A 13,949-nucleotide genomic window follows, 5' to 3' on the forward strand; every position below is an offset into this window, starting at 1 on the left:
ATTGTTTCGAACGAGTTTAGGCGCTCAAACAAGAAGAGTGCTGATATTTTCATTTGATATTCAGGTTTCCCTCGAGCTGCATTTGCTGTGGATATTATTGACGTGAAAACGTCTTATAATTCGATTTAGCCGGCTGCACGCACGAAAAAATGTGTCGTTACCTTGCTCATTAGGCGTTACCTTGCTCATTTATCGTTACCTTGCTCATTTGTCCTTACCTTGCTCATTTGTCGTTACCTTGCTCATTTGTCGTTACCTTGCTCATGGCCGTTACCTTGAATGAACTGCAAACGAAAGCGCGGAACGAACGACAAAGCAAACGAACGGCAACGTTCGACATCTTGCTCTCTCCTACTTAAGTGAGCGTATATGTGTATGTATATGCGCATATGTACATATATTAATTCACGTATTTGTATTTGCATATGCCTTCTTATTGATTATTATTAATTTGATTCACTTGAAGAATTTAAAATAAAACCAAGTTTGTTAATAATACCTGTTGTTTTAATGTTATTATTATTAATTTTTTTATTATATACTAGCTGACCCGGCAGACTTTGTACTGCCTCATCGATAAATAAAAGACTTAATCTTTTGTATAAAATGATTTTAAAACAAACAAATCGAATGCGTATTTAATAAAAAAGCATTTATTGAATAAAGCATGAAGTTTTATTATTATTTTCGATACATCATGTTGCTTACTTCGAAAACAGAGTTTTCCTGAAATACTGGCTATTTATAAGGTTTAAATTTGATATTCACAGACGCACACTGTTAAAATACACTCTGTTAATTAATTTAAAGCTTTCTCATAAACTATATTTTTTGTTTTGTTTTGTGGTGCGTAAATAAACAAAGAAGACGGTTTTCCGACGCGCGAACACGCGACGTATAATTGTCCATGCGCAAAACAGGGAAACTCCAAGTTGATTCCACAAACTTCTAACGACTGTCCTTGCGATTTATTTATGGTCATCGCAAAGGCCATACGTACTGGAAATTGTAAGCGTTTAAAATCGAATGGTAAGTCCTTTGGAATCATCGGTATCCGGGGGATCAAGACATCCTCTCCTTTGTATCTTCCTTTTATGATTGTCGCCTCAATGACGTTATTCATCAGTCTTTTCACAGCCAGTCTTGTTCCATTGTATAGTCGTGGTTGATTAATGTTACGCAGCATGATGACAACTGATCCTACTTTTAACTGCAAATTGTGAGGTGGTAATCCAGGCAATTCCAGTGAATTTAAGAACTCAGTGGGATACGTGATTACGTCATCCTGGTTCATTACGGTGTCGACTGATTTGAAGGAAACCAACTGTCCTGGAAGAAAATTCTGAATGGTCGCATTAAGATCCTCGACATCTTTATTTTTCGCTGCTAATATTGCTCGTTTACCCAGCCAATTATGGTTATTGAACTTTTGCGCTATATCTGGGAAAACTCGCTGAATAAGCTCCATTTTTGATTCTGTGATGTGACAGAAATCTGTAGGTAATGTGATGAATCCGGTCGAGGTGTCCACTGCGACTTTATTATTTCCAATGTCTAACAACTGCTTCGCAAACACATTTGCAGTTTCATCTTGTTGCAAAAATACTCGCATGTTAGTTGTTAAGTGGAGTGTCTTTACGTACTGCCACAAATTTGATGATTTTAGGCATGCATTTAGTTCATCAGCAACAGTTGATCGGGGAATAACTGGAAGAGTCTGACGAAAATCACCTGACAACAGAATCATGGCCCCACCGAAAATATTTTGGTTGTCACGAAGATCTTTCAACGTTCTGTCCAGTGCCTCCAGTGACCTCTTATGGGCCATTGTGCATTCATCCCAAACAATCAATTTGCATACCTGTAGGATTTTGGCCATTGCGCTATTTTTGGCGATGTTGCAAATTGGTGTTTCGGTGATTTGCATGTTTAGTGGTAATTTCAAGGCAGAATGTGCAGTTCGCCCGCCTTCTAGCAGAGTTGCAGCTATTCCAGATGAAGCCAACGCTAGAGCAACATCATTTCGCGATCTGATCCTCGCCAAAAGCAATGAAATTAAAAATGTTTTTCCGGTTCCTCCGGGAGCATCAAGGAAATAAATTCCACCAGATCCACTGTTCACAGCTTCTATCAAAGTATCGTACGCAATTCTTTGTTGTTGATTTAATTGTGGAACATTTGTACGAACTGTTTCGGCCAATGCTTCAATGTCGTAATGATGTTCTCTTTGCAACTCATGGTTTAATGCATCGTGCATATGACGATTGGGTGCTGTCATTCCCAAACACGATAATACTTTATTTGTCATCAATAAACACATATCTTCTATCATGATCAATGTGTTATTGTAAATTTCTTCAGTCATTTGTAGTGTAGGATTCAAAGTTTGACGGCGCACACGATGCAAAACATCCTCAGACATGTCATCTCTATACTTAACCCACAAATCTTTTGGATTCGAGGGGAAACATGTCGATATGATAATCGCAAACAATGTACGAATTTGATGCGGCGACGAAGATATTACGGAATCCTTGAGCGTATCATCCCAGTGCGAATCGTTCTCAAGTAAATGTAATAGTTGACATGCCTCACGGTAAGTCGCACACAGCTGTCCATTAACTGTTCTCAGTTGTTTAAACGATGTCGGACCACGAACATTCACCAACAACAACCGCAAATAATAACATTCATCGTTATTTGGATGTACTGTGTAGATGCGACCCAGAGCATCTGAAGTAAATACATTAGGATGTCCTTCAACTGGTGTTCCTTGTTTTCGACGCTGAAACGATTTCGATGATGCGTTCCATGTGTAATAGCGTGGCATGTCAGCATACAGCAAAGTGCGAGCAAAATCATCAGTTTGACAGACTGTGAAGAAACTTGTTAACGTTGTCGACGGTGGATGTGCCGCCCTGTCTGCCGCGTTAGATTCATTAAAATAAACTCGTTGACCATTTTCTAAATGGACTGCCAAATGGACGACTGTAGGGTGTCTTTCATGGATCGCAAATGAAAAGATACGCCAAATAGCTTCATTGCTACTTACATAGCGACCCATCTGGTACTGTGATATTTCATCATTTGCATTGGTTACACCGAAGACAGCCATATCACTACCTTTATTAACATATTTACATATGTATTTTATCGACTTCACAGAATTACAATATTCTACATTTATGTGAGTCTCAAAATCTTTGGACAATATTGGCGAGTATGGCACAATCCAACGATTGTCTACATCAACATTTTGTCCTCTTACCTTCACTACTACCGATCGCCCACTGTCCGCAACTGACCGACGATATAATGGGTATCCATCATTTCCCGTTATGGTTTCAGCAAGCAGGTCTCTTGGGTATCGCTTGGAACACCTACCGTCGACCATACAGGGTGAATTGTAGTTGAAATGTCCGCAAGGTCCATGTATCATGTGTTTGGTAACTACTGCATGCAATTTTGGGTCAACTATTTCATCTGGAATTTCAGCTGAAATTATGGAATCAATCTCATCTGGCCTTATTTTGTCCACTAACCAGACTAAAATGTGCGCATGTGGCAATCCACGCTTTTGCCATTCTACAGAGTACATCCAACAACGGACTCGGCCATACACACAATGCTTTATTAAGAAATTCATGAGAGATTTTAATTTTTGTTTAAAAACTCTGGCAGTTATGTCATGTCTATCAACTGGTGTTTGGCTATGTAGTAGTTCCTTCTCGATTTCGGACCATTTTGGGTTACATGTGAATGTAACAAATAAGTCTGGGCGGCCATAATGCCTAACATATGACATAGCATCCTGAGCATATTCATGCATTTGGCGTGGGCTTCCTATATAAGTAGCTGGCAAAATTGTCATTCTTCCTACATTATTCACATTGCCATCAGCATTTATAGCATCGCGGAGATGGATGTATTCCTCTGACCGTAGCCGTCGTTGGTTCAAACGGATGTATGTCAATCGTTCAGTCTCAATTTTGACATACATGTCAACTGCAAACTGATGAAAAAGTCGTTGACACATCAAAATATGATTTACTTCACCTTGACGGATCATGAGTCTGTATGAATAGAAATTCATAGCACTAACTTTTTTGTTGGTTTCAGCATCTGCAATCAAAAATGATAAATGTTAAAATTGTTACTTAGATGAATTGAATTTAAAAATATAATTTAATCTTGTTCAATTCATTTACCTGTTACTTGATTTACCATTTTGATATTAAAATGGTATCCATCTTCCCCCTGCCAGAAGATCAAAGGATATTGTAGTGCATCATAACTCCTGTGTGTTTCAGATACACGTTTTAAATCACTATTCCTACGATGAAGCACAATATCTCTAGATTGTAAATTTTCTCCCACAATGACAACAGCCACTTCATCAATGGTAGGTGAATTGAACCTTCTTGTGTGTTCACCGGCAGGTGTTTTGTCAGCTCGAATAATAATATTATGGCTATCAGATGACATCCGATCCAATGCTATTTTGAACATGTTTACTAAATTGTTATAATGATGAAGAAACATTTGTAATTGTTGGACAATGGTTTTCTTCACTGTTGGATTGTGAGCACAACGATTATTAATTTCCGCATCTGAATTGCCCATAAAATAAATTTGTAAATATTGATGATCAGCATCAGGTAGTGGTAACAGAGTTCCCAGTAAGTGATAAATTTGTCCTTGTATCTGTAATTTTTAAAAATTTGTCCATTAATTAATTCCGATATATATATTTTAGTACAAACTTGAATAATATAAAAAAATATTCTTATATAATACCTTGAAAGTGGGCATGAAATTGTCTTGTATAATATGTGTAGCACCAAATGATGTCATCTGAAAACAGTTGTTATATTTCTGAATGTTGGTCAAGAAGTGCTTAGAATCATTTCCAATCCCAGAAACTAAAGAGCGTAAAGGATCTGGTGGTGGGACCAATTGTGGCAATTTTACTTTGCCTTCAGCACAACATAATCCAGTAGATTCACCAGTGTATTTTAATGCCTTACAATATTTGCAAATTGTTTTCATTTCCCCAATTGTTACCGATTTGTCGGCACAATAATCAATTGTTGGATCATAGTGGAATGCAGCTCGTTCAAGAATCACAGGAGCACTGCGTCTGCGGATTCGCTCAATTTCATTATGTCTAGCTTGCTGTTGTTGTGTTTGATGTGCACGAACTCGTTGCATTCTTAGCCTATCTCCTACATTGTCACTCACTAAAGAACGCAATTCTGACATAGCAATACGACTATTTTCTTTATCTGTCTGTCTCTGGTCATCAGTGCGGTTAGCACGTGCGGTAGCTCTTCGCACATTTGATTGACTACGACGACCTAAGTCAGATCGTCTTCTCCGGGGCATCGTAAACTGTAATTAATCAAAATGAGAAAATTTCCCGCTCATTTAGCAGTAAATTGTCACTATCACAAAAAAGAGCACATTATTTTGAATTTCACTATCACAAAGGATCACCAAAGTAAAGAAAGTTCTCGCGCACGTAGCCACAAAGATAGATATAATATCGTAATAATACTTTTTTCCGTGCTCTGAAATGCGATCACTATTTATGAAAAAAAAATCTTTAAATTCCGCATTTTTTAACCAGCTTATCTGGGAACAAAACTATTATGTACTTACTTATGAATGACAATTTTGTCTCGTTCGCGATTTACTTTCACTTTTGTTTAGTTTATCCTCCAACGCGCACGACTTAAATTTTCTTTTATTTTTTTTCCACAATTTTATATTTTACAGAAATCTTCTTTTTTCAACACAACTTAAAAAACAAAACTACATCGACTCATACATTTTATTTAGAAAACGTTTGTATGGGAAATAGAAAAATGCTGTTTTGAGGATTTTCCCGGCAATTATTCGAATTTTTCTCACCTTTTAAACCTTCCCTAGACCTCCACGAATAATTCAAGACCAAGATAAGATAAATCCGTTCAGCCGTTCTCGAGTTTTAGCGAGACTAACGAACAGCAATTGATTTTTATATATATAGATGAAGGAAAAAATGTATGGTAATATTTACCATATAGCTTATAAGATATGTTGTATACTAATATATGTATATAAACATGCATATACATATACAATTTCGCGCAATTTTCAAAAAGAACAAATCTATATGTAAAGATGCATACAAGTCATATGGACATATCAAATATACGAATCTATTCCGTACGCAAGCAAATGTAAGCTAATGTGCTTGAACTGCAAGCGAGAGCGCGGAACGAACGACAAAGAGCAGAATCGGCCCCCGCGTTCGGCAACGTTCGACATCTGGCTCTGTCCTACTTGAGTGAGCATATATATGTATGTATATGCGCATTTGTATATAAATTCACATTCTTGTATTTGCATATGCCTTCTTTCTGTGTGCATGGTAATGAACCATTTCTCTGTTGAGAATAGGACGATGATAGAAAAAGTAGGAAATGAAAGGGAGTGTTTCGAGTGTAAAGTGTCTTGAAAAAGGCAAATCGATGATGGTGCCACTTAGTGTTGTTGACTTATTAACGTCGAATTGAACAAATCTTTCATGAATTTGATAAATGTTTCGTCATTTTTCACGTTTGTGTAAATGTAACTTGACCTATTCCATTGCAATTCCATTTACCTCCTCCTCTATATGCATACAAAATATCTATCAAACAAATAAAATTAAAATTTGGTTTTGAAAATTGCAACCATTCCATCAATATTTTCTTATGACGTTGTCACGTTAAACTATCGTCAGTAAACCGACTTTACAGACAACCTCTTTTTTTAGTAGGTTAGGCGACTCGTCTGAAGTAGTGGGAATACCCACCTGTCGTTGCTTAGAAACAACGCCTTCTTACTGCTTGGACCGCCATCAGTGTGTCAAATTTTTTTGGCAGAAGGATTGCGCAGATGGTTGAGGACTTCGCTAAATTTGGTGTGTCTGCGCTATTATATTATATTGTATGATCGCGAATGCCCGCTTCCTCTTGCTGACGCCATTGATGAAATGTGTAACTGTGTGTTTTTCTTTGGTTTTTGCTTGTTTTTAGCAGTCACAATGCAAACAGAAAAAGGGAAACTAGATAAATTTGGAAAAATGCGAGGACAGTGCTTTACCTGGGACTCGAACCCACAACCTCTGGGATGGCAGATTAGTGCACATACGCTAGACTACAGAGGCCGCTCTGAATTACGTATCCCCGCAAAATGAATACGGCTATGCAAAATGACGGTACTCAATACCAACAGCGTCATCGGAATTGAGAAGGTTTCAGCCGAAGTGACACGCTGTCGTGTGACTTCTTTAACCTGATGCTGGAAAAGATCGCGTCAGTCACAGAACTTAATCGCCCAGAAACGTGGACGATGACAACATCCGATGAGACGTCCCTTGGAGTGTTTGAGAGAAAGATTCCGCCGAAGTTTTTTGGACCTTCGAATGTTGACAGCGGCGAATATCTCAGGTGATCAAAAAGATGAGATTTGCGATGGCATAGACAAATCGCAGCGAATAAAGATTCAGCGGCTACGTTAGCTGGGTCATGTCGTCCGAATGGATACAAAGGCTCCGGCTCTGAATGTATTCGATGCGGTACCAGCAGAGGAGGAGGAAAGACTCCTTGCGTTGGAAAGGGCAAGTGGAGAAGGACTTGGATTCACCAGGCGTGTCTAACTAGGGAGAGAAACGACTGGCGTGCTTTGTTAAACTCGGCCAAAATCACTTAAGTGCCAATCAAGAAGAAGAAGAAGGAGGTTACGCGCCGCACCTTATGTTGCCATTGGCGTGATAGGCACTTTTGGGATCCAGCATCGTGTTCAGCGCACAAAAATGCAACGAAAACCAGTCTCATATAAAAAATAAAAAACATGTAGAACTATGTAATTTTTGTGTGCTGTGGTTTTTAGTGCAAAAAATGTAAGTCAGCGCGATTTCGAGAAAGCCAGTTGCAAACAGTTTAGTGTAAAAAAATCTCAAGTCCAGTTAACGTACGGATCTATATGCATTTATTATTACTCAACGATTCCAGCCAGTTTCTATTACCGGCGTCCACTGCTGCAAACCGCCAACATTTGAGAATTTCTGATATGCCTCATTTCTTGGGTTTGTTGACAATTCCATTTAGCAGCAACTTTCGACTTTTCTCGAGTCTCAGCGTGCCTCTCTCCAGTTGAAGAATGAAAGATATGAATTTATTCTCGTACACTCATTGCTCAACTTACAGCGAATAGTTTGTAAGCCCAAATGGTGCATTGAAGGATTTAGTTGATGTTCAGGTGCTTCTGTGAAGGGACGCGTGCGCGCTTTATATTGCCTTTTAAGAAACTCAGTAGCAAAAAAAAATTAATAAGAAAAAAAAATAAAAAATAAAAAAGTAATAATAAAAAAAAAAAAAAAAAAATAAAAAAAATAAAAAAGTGGATAGGAAATTGAGTTCAATGTGATTATAAAATGGCATTAAAACAAATTACAGGTTTATTCATTGGAATTTATAGTTTACTATGGCATTGCAATTTGTGCAATGCTACTGCATTTTTCCCAACTAATTCTGCGTACGGTGTAAGTGTTGAAAATAATAAAAAAATAAAATAAAAATTAATATAATGCTTTCTAATCAAATAACTGTTTCCTGTGGTTGAATGTAGATTTTTGCCGCCATTGCAGTGCCCTTGGAGTTGCCGCATCGCAGCGTCTTCATTTCGTACAATTTCGAAGCGAACTACAATTTACCCTATACGTACAATATACCACCAATCGCGGTGCGTAATATAGTGGTGATAACACTTTAAAACCAAATACATTATTGGTGCTGGAAATGAACATTACGCACAATTTTAAGTGTGATTTTTTTCTTGATTTCAAAATTAATTTGGCCTTCGCATTCTCATTTTAGACTGGCATTGATTACGAAGATATATTTAGTCAAAGTGAGGCATCACGTCAAATGTCTCAGACGGAGGTTTGTGCCAATTGCACCCATTCGACCACAGCAACAACAACAAAGCCTGCAGCGAATGCAACAAGTGATGGAAGAGAAGGTGCGCAACGACGACGACGGCGAAAAAGTACGGTGAATTCATTATTAACGCGCACACATTTCTATCAAATACTGAAGGATAAATTTGAGAGGTGAGTAACGCGCCATTTTGATGGATTAATTGCGTAATTTTGCACAAAATATCTGCACAGTGTAATTAAAAGGATTAATAAATAAATAAATAATTGGCGGTTAAACTTCTGTTAGGAAAAGGCCTCGGTAGTCTAACGTAAGTGCACTAGCCTGCCATCCCAGAAGTAGTGGGTTCCTCCAATTCCATTCCTCAACCCCAAAAACTTATCCTTTCCATCCTTACTCCCGCACAATAGTCTGCGCATGCTGCTGGGCTTTGCTGCTAAACAAGCAAAAAACAAAGAAAAACACACAGTTACACATTGCATCAGTGGCACCAGCAAGAGGAAGCGGGCGATCGCGGTAATAGCGCAGACACACGAAATTTAGCGAAGTGTGTGATCCTTCTGGCAGAAAAATGTGAAACATAGATGGTGCGACAAGCTGTAAGAAAGCGTTGTTAGTAAGCAACGACAGGTGGGCATTCCCACAAGCATTCCGGCAAGCTAATCACCTACCCTGTCAGAAATTAAAACAGATTAACGAAACCAACGCAAGACTGAGTCTTGTCGAAGCCCTGTGCTCCCGAGAGGAGCATAGCACACTTCTTTTAGGTTTTCGGTCGAGATCCTCCTCCTATTTGTGGTGTGTGTCTTGATTTTGTTCTACATATGCAGGGACCTACAGTTTTAAGCCGACTCCGAACGGCAGATATTTTTTATGAGGAGCTTTTTTTTGGCAGAAATACACTCGGAGTTTAGCCATTGCCTGCCAATGGGCGACCGTTATTAGAAAAAACTTTTTGTATTTTATTATTTGATATTCATGCACGGAGATTCGAACCTACGCTTTCCCGAATGGTAGTCACGCACCAACCTATTAAGCCATAGCGGATTACTCTAAGTTTATTCGTCAAGACATTAATTCAAGCGGAGGGAATGGAAGGGAATTTAAATGTAGTTGGCCGGAAAGGTTTTTTTAAGCACTCAGGCAATTTTATTTAATACCAAAAGTTAGGGTTTAAAGGATGGAGAGGGTCAGGTGAACTGGAATTCTATTGCTTCTAAGCAAACTTCTCAGATTTTTTATGAATTTTAGCTATTTGTCGACGGAAAGAGAATGTAGCTCGTCCAGTCTCAATACATCTGACCCAAAGATGAATAGGAAAGCTCAAAAAAGATGGAGCTCCATTTCGTCATGCGTCATTTCGAAAACTCTCTGACCTCAGTACAATAGACGGAGGACTCACGTCCTCGCCATTCAATTTCTAAGTTCGAAGCTGGGTTAACCGGTCATTGGACGATGGACACATACGCGGAAAAGCTATGGTTTACCATTTCACTCCCATTGCAGAATGTTTTGCCAACCCTTCAGAGAAGGGGTTATGCACTTTCTCTATAAATGTGCGGGCTTGGCAGCTAGACGGCTAAGGTCACTGGCTGCTCCTCTCTTCGACGGCCTAGGACAGTGCGCCAACCTTAATCCCATCAACCTTCTCCATTACATCAACAGCTGTGGTTGTCTGTAGAAATCTTCCCGTTCGATGCCTCATACTGGTATCAAAACGGCGATGTAGTACTACTTGGGGAATGCCAGAGTGTTACTTGAATCATTTCACTCATCTACCTACCACCCACCATATCAAAAGACGTGCATAAAAACGCGACTAGCAACGAATTAGATATGAACCCAAAACTATAGATCTATATGGGTCTTTGGAGGTGGTCCAAATCCAACAGAAGTTGTTCAGAATATGTCGCCTCAGTGTCATTAGAATATGTAGAGCAGAGTTCTGGGAATAATGAAAAATCCGTTGGAGGAGATGAATTATTTTTCATCGCCATAATGCCAACAAGTTAGTTTTTGAGCATTAAATTGATGGATCACATGCCGAAAAGTCCTGCTTTGGCTGCCAGTGATTTCTCTTTATTACTGCAGACCAAAAATAAAATGCAAGTTCACGTTTTATGGCAACTGAAGAAGCAGTTGATGCGTTTGCACCAATTCTTTGGTTCCAATAGTGAACTTCATGGATATTATATTATTTCGAAACCGATAAGGAATTTTGGAACTTGAAATATAAGTATTGATTTTTATATGCCTAACTAAAACTTAAGTATGAGCCTCCGCATGAACTATATTTTGCTCTATCGCTTACATTCACACCACTTAAATTTTCTAACCAGAAACTAAGACTTGCTTCTGAGTGTTTAATTTAACTTTTACTTATATAAATTGAACTTTTTATTTTTTAATTGCAGAAGCGGCTACAGCGGCGAACCCTGTCTGCTGCGTTTGATTTGCGTGGTGAATTCCTCCAGTCTCGGTGAGGTTAACGGTGTTCTGGGCACATTACTGCATATAATTTTTTCGTAAGTACTTTAATATGAGTTTTAAGGAAATATTCTAAAACATGAAACATAAAAAATATTATATACTAAAACATGACTTCGTCATTTCCAGACCGAGCACATCTGCAAGTGAAAATCTTCCCCTTTCTTACTATCAAGCCGAAGTGGACGGCGCTCATGGGATTTGCGAACACTACGCGACCGAATGCGAAGAGAACCCATTAGAGCTGATTTCAGCGCCGCTTGGTGATATTATCGATGATTTAATGGGCGGTTAATAGCGCAAGAAAATTAGAATAAAATAAATAAATACTGTAAAAATATTTTTATCCAGAGTTGAGTGAAAATAATTTGCGATATAAATTTGAATCGAGGTATTTTTCCTCACACAGTCAACAATAGTGTTCTTAAAGAATATGCTAATCGAGACTACGTCACTTTGGCCACCGTGAAGTCAGTCAGCCTTAGTCCTTTAAAGAATGTCTCACTTTCTGATTTTTTCAAAACATTCCTGTCTTCCCATCTTGTAGTTAGGCCTCGAGGTATGTTTTTGCACTGCATCAGTCTTCCCGTGAGTAAAATAATTTTAATTTTTTGAAATTTCTTCCTCAATCATCTTCTATGACCTGATTTGTATGCCTTCAGGGGGCATCGGGCTGCGGTTATAACTTGTTTTAAAATAATTAGGTTAAGTAAATACTGAAGTATTGAATTTTTTCGTTTGGAAAAGGGTATACATAAATATTGACCTATTTAATAACCGATGAGGTAGTAAGTAAGGCGATGACAAATACCGAAAAAGTGTTCTTAAACGGAGCGTTGCATTTCTTTGCCGCAAAGAACTGATTAAGTTAGATTAGGTTAGGGTGGTAGTCGGTCTATACCACTTCGACTCACTTCGACCTTATAGCTCCGTTGTGAACCCACTGTGCGACACGAGAACCTCATTTAATTTTCTTCGTGGAACCATTTTGTGGCTCTTATGAAGCGCAGGATTGGCCCCATCCCCACGTCAGATAGTTCGCTAAGAGAATTGAAAAAGTATTTGCCCAGAAAACCTACGCTGATTTTAGCTGAGGCTGGACAATTACAAAGGATGTGCTCAACTGTTTCTTCCTCTTCCTCATCTCTACTGCATCTAAACTATAAACAAACATAGAAGAAAACTCATCGTTGTTGTTGTTGTTGTCGTCTTCGTCTACCTCATTTAAAGGTAGACCCAGAAAACATGCTATTTCGCCAGGTTGGGTTCAGAGGGAGAGGGGGTGTTAGATGAGTGGGTTTTGAGGGGCATGTGAAAAGGTGGTTAGTGTCGTGCGGGGTGCCTTCACATGCAGGACTTTGTTTGGTATGTCGGCTTCAATTCTGAATAAGTTGGAGTTTAACTTGCTATCCAGAACGTAGTTGTGCCAAGGTTACGCGGATCTCACGGGGAAGCTGGAGCTCTTCATCTGCTGTAGGTGGTGGTTGGACTCCGATTACGGCATTCGCTGGAAGGGAGCTTAAGAAGGTGGTGATGGTCTCCCGATGAATGTGGTTTATTGTCTGTCTAAACACTGTCTGGTCCAGAAGATGTCTATTCCTTTTGTCCTGGACCTCGTCGGCGAAATTGAGAAGGTGTCTCCTGAGGTGCCTGGGAGGAGGCTCTGGCTCTAGCAGGAGTCTGCAAGGGTCAAACCTGCAGTAGCACCCAAGCAGAAACTGATTGCTGAGTAGTTTTTTCTGCTTCTTTACTGGGAGCATCTGTGCCTCCTTGTGAAGGTGTTGAAGAGGGGACATCAGAATGTAACCCGTCTCTGTCCGAATAGCAGTGTTTTGGCAAGTCTGGAGCTTTATCCATTGCGTGTCATTAGTTCCAGGCGATCAGACAGGCGCAGCAAAGTTTAGAAATGGCCAGTCAATTGCCTGAAATGTCGATGGCAACAATTCTTTGTCTTTGCCCCAAGTGCGTCGGCACGCGATTTGAGGACCTTGTTGCGATTTTGGACTTTAGTGGAAATTACGGTTGTGTGCGCAGAGAAGGAGAGCAAACTGTCGAAGGTTAGACCCAAAATTTTGGGATTGTCAACAGTCGGAATTGGTGTGTCATCGAATTTTACTTTGAGCGGCGGTTTGACCTCCTTTGTGCTGGTGGTAAAGAGGGTCGTCGTTGTCTTTATGGGGGGAAGTAGGAGATTCTTCGCAGTGAAAAAGCGAGAAAGGTCGGTGAGGTAGACCTTCACTACAATGTCATTGCCCGACAGCCTCGTCAGCGTAGGAAACCAGGGAGACTCTCCCTGCTGATTGGGGGAGCTTCGATAGATAGAAGTTAAGCAGCAAGGGTGAAAGGACACCACCCTGCGGAACACCTAGCTTGATCTTCCTCTATTTGGATGTGTGGTCTTAAGGAATGCCTGCCAAATAGCCAAAGATCGGTTATTCAATCCACTACCTTCGAGATATTATCTCTTTGAGAGTCTAAGCAAATCCTTTGTCT

The 13,949-nt window shown here is 39.5% G+C and overlaps 2 protein-coding genes across 2 annotated transcripts; one reads left to right on the forward strand and one right to left on the reverse strand.

The window, feature by feature from the left end:
- Positions 1–1,115: 1,115 nt before the first annotated feature.
- Positions 1,116–5,385, reverse strand: LOC129244075 (uncharacterized). The gene is made up of 4 exons (XM_054881689.1): positions 4,798–5,385; positions 4,209–4,704; positions 1,205–4,122; positions 1,116–1,142 (listed from the first exon to the last, which is right to left on the reverse strand). The coding sequence occupies exons 1-4, from the start codon at positions 5,383–5,385 to the stop codon at positions 1,116–1,118; spliced, it is 4,029 nt and encodes a 1,342-aa protein (XP_054737664.1).
- Positions 5,386–8,464: 3,079 nt separating this feature from the next.
- On the forward strand, positions 8,465–11,753 carry LOC129246220 (uncharacterized). The gene is made up of 5 exons (XM_054884856.1): positions 8,465–8,572; positions 8,659–8,772; positions 8,907–9,142; positions 11,384–11,494; positions 11,586–11,753. The coding sequence occupies exons 1-5, from the start codon at positions 8,465–8,467 to the stop codon at positions 11,749–11,751; spliced, it is 735 nt and encodes a 244-aa protein (XP_054740831.1). The 3' UTR covers positions 11,752–11,753.
- Positions 11,754–13,949: the final 2,196 nt, after the last annotated feature.

Source organism: Anastrepha obliqua, chromosome 4, assembly GCF_027943255.1.
Source record: "Anastrepha obliqua isolate idAnaObli1 chromosome 4, idAnaObli1_1.0, whole genome shotgun sequence".
Classification (NCBI taxonomy): Eukaryota; Metazoa; Arthropoda; class Insecta; order Diptera; family Tephritidae; genus Anastrepha; species Anastrepha obliqua.